At 34.3% G+C, this 9,804-nt stretch overlaps 1 protein-coding gene across 1 annotated transcript; it reads right to left on the reverse strand.

Moving 5' to 3' along the window:
- Positions 1–2,338: 2,338 nt before the first annotated feature.
- LOC140872582 (probable carboxylesterase 6) lies at positions 2,339–3,519 on the reverse strand. Its single transcript, XM_073275466.1, has one exon. It carries the CDS (start codon positions 3,410–3,412, stop codon positions 2,411–2,413), a length of 1,002 nt encoding a protein of 333 aa, XP_073131567.1. The 5' UTR covers positions 3,413–3,519; the 3' UTR covers positions 2,339–2,410.
- Between the last annotated feature and the right edge of the window lie 6,285 nt (positions 3,520–9,804).

Genomic DNA, 9,804 nt, shown 5'->3' on the forward strand with positions numbered 1-9,804 from the left:
ATCTTAATTACTTGTCTCCAAAATATTCGTTCTCATTCTAAATCTTACTTACTAGATCCCAAGTGATTCATTCTTGTTCTCAATCTTAATTTCTAGTCCCCAAGTAATTCATCTTCCCAAGTGAATCATTCTTAATTTCCCATCAAGATCATGAACCCAATTTACTTAATTACCTTAATTGGTTCCATCAAGTTCCCTAAAACCCATCTTATCGGCATGCTTCTTTTAGCCGAACTTTTCTTAATTCTGTCTATGAGGATTCCTATTGGATAAATCACTAATAATTGAATTCTTATCTTCATATATCCCAAAACCATATTTTCCAATAGTTAGATAGTTCAAACTTAAATTCATCTAACTGAGTTTCTCTTAACTAGAATCACACTAAAATGTTTTCTCCTTAGTTAAACACACAAGATATTGTGTGGCAGATCTATGACTTAAAAATTTCCCTTTTTGGTGATAATCTTAGTATGTCGCATTTCAGGCATGTATACTTCAATTGGATCTTCTTCATCCACGTTCTTTGCGCTAACTGGTGTCGGGTTGTAGCTAACTTGATTGGAGTACTTGCACATCCCATAAATCGTTCAAGGACAAAATTGAAGTTCATTCTAGAATAAGATTACTCTTAACAAATTTATTATATTAGCCAGCTATTTTGTCTTATCGGATTCTTTCTCTCCCAACTGGTCTATTGTCCCAGCTGGTCTATCTGAACTAGGGATGCTTCACAACTGAAATTTATTTTTTTTTTTCAGCAAGAAGCTCTTCCCATCCGGATTATGGAACCTGGAGGCTCTGATACCACTAAAATGTCACGCCCCGAAAATGGGCCTAGTTGACATCGGCGTTGTTTAACAATTTAACATTGAAACAACAAGTCTCGTAGTACAAATCTTGCCAAAACCAATCTATTTCATAAACTATAACTGTTTTTACATAGAAAAACACAAGTGCGACCATGCGGAAGCGAAACTGAAATTTAAAGTAAAAATATTTCTTCAACTTGAACTGATCCGTCATCACCAACCCCAGAACATATTCTGTTTTTCGTCATCTAACTCATCTTCATTCTTATCTGGGGAAGGAGAGTAAAGGGGTGAGTGTTTTGGGAAACACTCAGCAAGTGGGGGCCAATCGTACACACAAATATCGAATATATATACATGATACGAATTCAATAGGAGTCAAGACAGGAGACAAACAGAATACGAAACAAAGAATCAAGACATATCATAACCGAATCATAACTTATACATGGCACTGTTATTCATCTCGTTAATCCTGGCTACTGATCAGTCCCTAATTGTTACTCCTCTAAGGGGACGAGGCCTTAAACGGTTATTATAACCCACCGCATCAGGGCCTTATCATATCATGTTTTCGGAATTTCCTTACCATTTCTTAATTTGAATCCTAACAGTACATTTCAAGATCTCATTGCATAACAGAGGAATCGTACAGAACGAAACATGAAACGAAATCAAAGGACATAAAACAAACAGTGTACGATCAAAACTTGAAACGGATACTTGGTGATTTCAAACAAGAATAAGCTCAAACAAAGATTTCGATGGTTTCTTAGAATAATGCTTAGAGAATCAAAATTAACAAAAAAAGTCCAATAGAAACAAGACTCAATGATTTCCATCGAATTGAAACAAAGATGGCTTAAAGAAATAAAAACCCACTTACCTGATTCCCACAAAAATTGAAGTATATTGGATCTTTGGTCAGAACTCTAACTCGAAATTGGATGACACCTCGATCAGGACTTTCAACAGCACTCTTGCTCGACTACTTGCTTTGAACACAAGCTACTCCAGATTCGAAAATTAGACAGAGTCTCGACCACTATAGATACTAAATTTTGTGAGATATGGAGAGAGCAAAGCTTGGGTTTGGTGTATCTAATTCCTTCAACCTTGAGCTCTATTTATAGGTGAGGTTTAGTAGAAGGTGAAAGGACACTCTTAATGGTCATAAAAGTCCTTAATTATGTCCATAATGATAATTGATGATGAGAGTTTCATGGTTTGTCCTTTGGCTTTCCAACTTCTTGAGTTAATGCCAACATTAATTGAGATAATTAATCTTACATAACTCTTGGTGTAATTGCTTTTGAAATTGCATGCATGTAAATTTCTTGATCTTTACACATATCATATCATATCATATATGAATATATTTGATTAATAGTTGTTATCGATCTACTACTATTTATTAAGGGACTGTAGAGGGGCCGGGCCGGGATTTATTTTGTATAATATATGATATGCGTGTCATTAACACAATAAATTAAATATCTCATGATAAAAAAAATAGACTCGAACAATTAAAATATGCTGGTAAATTAGACATTTATAACAAGCCTAAAAAAACATACACAAAAAGAAATAATTATCATTCACCTACGTACAAAGTTCTTGATATGAGTTGTTAGTTCATGAACACGAGTTTGGGCCAAAGTGGACTTGTTAAGGATCTGAAATGCGTGGCCAACACCTTTATACACTATTTGCTCCACTTTGTGACCCAATTTAACACACAACTCCAAGTTCCTGTCTTTCAGTATATCCATTTCTGATATGCAAACCAAAACAGACAAATCTCTCAACTCCTCCAAGTAATTAGGAGCCATTTTAGCCATCGGGTTACACCATGGATGGTCACGTTTCTCCCCGGGTGGAAGCGATAGCCGCCAGTAAGCGTCCGATGCTGCCAGCGTGAGGGCGGAGCGTGGTGGCTGCGTCATGTACTTTTCAGAATGAGTCCTCGATTCTCCTCCAAAGAAGGGTTGTATTAGGATCAGCCCCTTGATATCGATTTGCCGAGCTAGCCTTATGGACACATTGAAGGCTATATTTGCACCGGCACTATCACCACCCAAGAAAATGTTACTCATGTTACAATGATCAGTCCACCACTCATTCTTGATTCCTAGCAAAGATTGTTGCCTCAACCAAACAAGGGCCTTGACACCATCCTCGTAGGCTGCCGGAAGAGGGTTTTCGGGTGCCAGCCGGTAGTTGACCGACACGATGACGCAACCGGCTTTCGAGGCTAATTTTGCTAGGAATTCATGGTAACAACTCCAAGAAGCAGAGCCAACACAAAATCCACCCCCATGGAAGTATACTAGCAAGGGAAGTTTCGTATGAGAGGAATTCGGAACGTAGAAACGTGCCCATATATTCGTGTAGTTGTCGATGATCACGTCTCTACACGACACCCCGAACTCGGAAGCCGATGAGCACATGGCGTGTGTCATGATCTGGGCTCGTTCGACATGCCCGTCTTTGTAGACCCTAATGAGGCCATCAATTTCCTCGACTATGACTCTATTCTTGGATGCATTAATGCTGCTGACTTGAAGGCTAAGACTTGGATCTAGTGTCATAGTAGTCATCCTTCTTTTCTTTTTTTTTTTTGAGATGTGAAAATGGAGAGCAAAGTTGAAGGATTGTTTTTCTTATTTTGAAGGGTTTTTTTTTTTTTTTTTTTTTTTTTTTTTTTTTTTGTGTGGCAAAAGGAGGGGTTACCCACACTATTTATTTGTATTGAAACTGAATGGATAAGGATTGATCGCAAAGTGAGAAGAATCTGTTTTCATTGGGCAAATGGGGCAAATGGGAACCTGCCGAATGTCTTAATTTACATGGAATCTATTTGAGTCAATGAGTCAAATTTATGCTACATGGTGTGTCAGATATATTATATACACGATCACGTGATATTAATTAAGAAAAATTCAGTAATTTTCGTCTGATAAATTGGTCTAAATTGAGTTTTAATGTGCTAATTAATTGCTAAAAACTAAGTCATGCCGTAATAACTTGAATATTTTAGAACACCTTCAGTCATTTATTTTTTCGTCCGAGTGCTAACACATCGAACACATTAGCAATATTTGACGTCACATCATACTCGGACGAAAAATAGACCGAAAAAATGTAAGAGATGCCAATTGTTATTATATTACTATATATAATATAATTGAAGTTGGTGTTATTATATATGTTAACTAACTTCTAATTGATTTGATGGAGTCTTATTTAAAATTACAATATATCCTCTCAATTATATATAATATACTATTTTCTCTTATTATATGACTCTGAATCCTATAAGTTTAATTAATATTGCACCGATATCTTTATAAATATATATATATATATATTATATAATCTTCGATTTTAAACTCTACAATATATATATCATCCGATGTAGTTAAATGAGTGGCTACTAGTAGAGCATCAATGGAATGACTACTAGTGGTAGCTCAATGGAATGACTATTAGTGGTAGCTAGATAGTGTTTGGGATAGCTTTTAAAAAACACTTCTCAGTTTTTTAACAAAATTTTTGTTAAAAAACTGAGAAGTGTTTTCTAGAAGTTATCCCGGTCTAAACAGTACTACCTAGAGTCTCATGCAATTTAATTCAATTCTACGAAGAATACGTCATAGAGTATGGACATTGAACAAGACAATTTGGATGGTTTTTTTAGTCGTTTGTTGAAAATGGCACTAAAATAGGAGTTTACGTGGTGAAAAAACAATCAAAACGACAAAGTGCACACATATATATGTTTTTTTTTTTTTTTTCTGAGCAATCACACATACATATATTTGTAATAATAAGACAAGTGCATGCCAACCTAACTTGAACCTGTCCCCCACAATTAGGTGTGCCGGCCAATAAAAGTTTTATTACATTGAATTTCTTTTATTTCCTACTCGTTCGATGGATCTACGCTACGCATGCACTAATTAATTTGTGTAGTCTACATAGAACCTGTGTATGTACTTGAGTTGGGCAAGTCATTCCCATTTAGGTTGTGGAAATTTAAAAACAAAAAGTTAAGAAAAGACACTTTTGAGGGAATGGTATTTTCCCCATTCTGAGGACAGCAATGGAACATATATGTATGGATTATATTGCACATATCCGTCACAAACTCACAACCTAATAGAAGATTTGTTGAACTCATCGAAATTTGAGTTAGATTCAATGCCTAATTCTTAGATGATATTATTCCTTGGTTGACTTCAATAAATTGGGTGGAATAAGTGCCTTTGTCCATACGTGAAACATCAATTATTCTCATATATAACAATATGCAGCATGGTAATATTGAACCATCAATTTAATATTATGCTATATCATACTGTATCACATATCATATCTTTATGAGATGAATTTTCATTCGACTCGACCAATAAAAACATATCATTTTCTATGTCAAAAATTAATATTACTTGTTATTGTAGATATAGACCGCATCGACCCGTCTAAAAAATGAGATTATCTTGTAATTAAGAGACGTATTCTTTATTTATTTAACACCCAACAACGAGAATTCCAAAAAACCGTCCTATGAATTGGCCTAGATAGAATTGGCACATTCAATATGATTTTTACTGGGTTCATATATAGTTTCAGATATTACCAATATGATATCTAAAATTGCTCGATTATCTGATTGAAAATAAGAAATTTGGTCGTAGAATATGTTTTTTGTGAGACAGATCGACTCGATCCATATGTATAGTAAAAACAACAATACTTTTTACACAAAAAGTAACACAAAAACTCTTGTGATATCGTTTCACAGGTTAATTTCGTAAAACAGATCTCTTACTCAGCCCAATTAATGAAAAAGTGTTATTTTTCACTCTATAATGAATCGAGTCGACCAGTCTCGTAAGATATAACTACAAAAGTAATATTTTTCATTAATCCGATTGCGTGGGAGATTCGTCTCACAAAAATATTTCGTGATACAGTCTTAAATGAGTTTTCGTGAAACCTACAAGCCAATTTACTTACCCCACATCCAGAGACGTTGAGATAGAGTACGTCTTATATGTATACAGACAATGCAACTCAACAATTTTTACTATGGTATATATATTATATATTTTCACATAATCCCAAAGTTTAAAACGAAATGTGTATACTCCATATTTCAGAAGTTGCTTCAACATAAATTAATAACGCATGGAAATTGGAATGGAGCTATAAATGAGACACCGCTTGCTTAACATAATTTGATTCCCGATGGTGAAAAGTTAATATATCCGACACCTTATCTCTTTGGCAAGAGGGATAACATATACCCACCAGAATCACAAGGAATATCGTTGAAGTGAAGTTTTAGATATCGTATATATTGACTATTGAGAATAAAATCTTCCATCTACATATCTATCCTTTATTCTTTTTGACCATAATTGATTTGAAAAGAAGTATTTAGATAAGGACACAAGATGTCTCTATAATTAGACACTAGTATTAGTATATAAGAAATGGCTGGCGCAATTGAAAAAGAATAAGAGAATAACCATCATATATATATGTCTGCAAATTAATTCACTCTCGTCTCCAAAAAGTGTTGGTGGAGTAGATAAGCACATGACTGGTGATAAGATGTTCGATTCCTCTACGAACACTTTCTTGGACGAGTCTGTTACACAGGACTTGCTCAGTGCAGTTTACCTTACTAGCATGATTTGCAGGTTATTACGTTAGTTCGAGGGTGTGCCCAGTGCACACCAAAAGATAGTTTTGTGGGTTACCACGTCATTAAAAAAATTAATTTCACTCTCGCATCTTGGAAGACATAATTCATTATGGATTCGTATCTAACTAATATTTAGAGTGTGTGTTGATCACGTACGACACATTCTGATTTATTTGAGGGACCAATTAGGGGGAACCGGATGAAAATCACTCGGTGTAGCATAGCCTTACCACCCGGTGCAGCAACATACCTCCAGGATTAGTCGTGCTTAGATGTAATTTTCACATAATCTTTCCCCTAAATTTATATCACTAATAGTGCCAAAAATTGTTTTGTATTGGTCGTCTGAGAGAGATCGATGTAATCTACTCTTCCCCATCGACAAATATGGATCAGTATGTGAGCCTTTAACCGAAGACGGTTAGTTGCAATTTGTTCAGTATTAAAATTGTCGAATCTCCTTGATATATGTTGTGGTTGGTTCATCAAATCGTAACATGCATTTTCAGAAATACGATGGAGTGAAAATACATTATCTTTTCCCATATGACCTAAGAAAACACAATCTTTCCCATTTATAACTTTCTTCCAATTATCAAACCCATCAACAGTAAATGAATTTTGATTTGAGCAACCTGATGACTTGTTGAAGATAAAACATGGAAAACAATATACCTTATCTTTAGCGAGAGAATACTCCAACCAAGGAAATTTCTCATACTGATCCATATTTATCGATGTTGATGGGTTTGATAATTGGAAAAAAGTTATAAATAGGAAAGATTGTGTTTTCATCCGATTTTCCAGCACACAAATAGTCGTGCTTAGATGTAATTTTCAGGATTAGTCGTGCTTAGATGTAATTTTCACATAATCTTTCCCCTAAATTTATATCACTAATAGTGCCAAAAATTGTTTTGTATTGGTCGTTTGAGAGAGATCGATGTAATCTACTCTTCCCCATCGATAAATATGGATCAGTATGTGAGCCTTTAACTGAAGACGGTTAGTTGCAATTTGTTCAATATTAAAATTGTCGAATCTCCTTGATATATGTTGTGGTTGGTTCATCAAATCGTAACATGCATTTTCAGAAATACGATGGAGTGAAAATACATTATATTTTCCCATATGACCTAAGAAAACACAATCTTTCCCATTTATAACTTTCTTCCAATTATCAAACCCATCAACAGTAAATGAATTTTGATTTGAGCAACCTGATGACTTGTTGAAGATAAAACATGGAAAACAATATACCTTATCTTTAGCGAGAGAATACTCCAACCAAGAAAATTGCTCATACCAAGCCGACTGAAATATTCGAGGGTGTTTAGTATTTTTATTTCATGGATATTCTTCAAGAATAGGTTGATGTGCCTTTAGATTCAAATAAGTTCGGCGAATCTCTTCTCGTTGATTAGGATGATATTCCCAAATTTGACGACGTAATCCTGGATCATGCTTCAAAGAATTGAGATCAACCTCCTCACTTTCTGTATTTCTAAATCTTTTAGGAGGAATTTCAGATGGAAGATCGTTGTTGCTTGATCTTGTTGATGAAGTAATATCAGTAGTTGTATCTAGTTCATTTGCTCTCTTCCTTTGAAAAATCTTATCAATCGTAATGGATTTTCCCATTTGAAGTATATGAAGCCTGTGACAATGAAAAACTCGAATTTAACTATTAAAATATTTCCGGGTTCATACAAAATTCAAAATGGAAATCTAAATCACATTATTGAAACAAAAATCTGTATAGACAAAAACTCCATCGAGTAAACAACCACGTTCATAAAAGAAATAAATATTAAAATTCAGGAAGTAAAGTGACTTTGAATTCACAACTTTATGAACCGGAAACTATGTACAGTAAATTCTTTTGCCACTCTCGCAGGGAAGAATCACTACTGCCTACTGGGTTTGCTCGATCATAAGGGATTATAGGCATAAATTGATATGTAAAATTCTTAAGCTTATCATCCACAACAGAGTACTTCGCTCACCAAAGAAAGCTAAAAAAAGGTCAAAAAGACATGAATTCAAAACAAAAACCTAAAATAATTCAACCCAATTTCGATAAATTAAATTATGAAATTTGATTAGCCATTCTTACCCTACAAGCTCCAAATTTGTGATTAGAACTTAGAACCAAGAAAAGATATCTTGATAGCCAACACGTTCTCCCCCAAATTTCTTTTTCCCCTGTTTATCATACAAAGATCCGATCATTGTTTTTGTTTTGATTATTTTTTAAAATAAAATTCAATATGAGGTTTAAGTTGGGCTGTTTGTAAAGGCTCAATATTTTATGATTGCAAAAACAAAACAAAATTTCCGAGAAAGATTTTTTTTAAAAAAATAAATAAATTGGGGGTAAGATTCGAACTCGGAACAAATTTTGAAAGTAGTTAGCCATGAGGCTAGCTGTAAACATCATACTTTTGGGGGGCCAAAGATTATATATAATAAATAAAAAAAAACCCATATAGTAATAAATTTTTTTAAAATTTTCGGGGGGGACATGGCACCCCCCGGTCCTACATTATATTCGCCCCTGCATGTGGAAACAGATAGGTCTGATTGTTAAGTTCACGATTCCAGGGAAGAGTGTGCCTTATTATTGGTGTATTTTCATATCCCTTTGAGATCAGTAGTTGTTGGAGATCACGATCAGATCAATTAAACAATTAGATTGATTGTTTGAATCTTAAATTGATATTGATTATGAGAATATGTAGATATGAATCTCAAACTTATTATTTTTTTCTTTTTTTAGATTTTCACTCTCTAATTAAAAGTTTGGAAAATAAAGCACCTTCATTGTGATGTGTGTGAGTTTTCTAAACACAAACGTGTTTCCTTTCCGACTAGCAGAAAAAGAAGTTTAAGCACTTTTATATCTAATTCATAGTGATATTTGAGGACCTTCTAATGTTTTGAATATTTCTGGATCTCGTAGGATTGTCTTATTTGTGGATGATTGCACTAGAATTTCATGGATTTTTCTTCTTAAATCCAAAACTGAACTAAGTGATGTGATTCGAAATTTTCACAACATGATCCAAAATCAATTTGTGGCGAAGATAAAAAGATTGAGATCAGATAATGTCAGAGACTATTTCAACCAAACCTTATCCCTATATCTTGAAAAAGAAGGAATCATTCACGAGTCTTCATGCGTTAATACTCTACAAAAAATGGAGTAGCTGAACGCAAGAATGGCCACCTCTTAGCCATTACTCGGACACTTCTCTTTCATAAGAAGGTTCCTAA

This window comes from Henckelia pumila, unplaced genomic scaffold, assembly GCF_033568475.1.
Source record: "Henckelia pumila isolate YLH828 unplaced genomic scaffold, ASM3356847v2 CTG_466, whole genome shotgun sequence".
NCBI lineage: Eukaryota > Viridiplantae > Streptophyta > Magnoliopsida > Lamiales > Gesneriaceae > Henckelia > Henckelia pumila.

Excerpts from the sequence above, each read along its gene's own strand:
- LOC140872582 (XM_073275466.1), bottom strand. The coding sequence starts at position 3,412 with ATGACTACTATGACACTAGATCCAAGTCTTAGCCTTCAAGTCAGCAGC.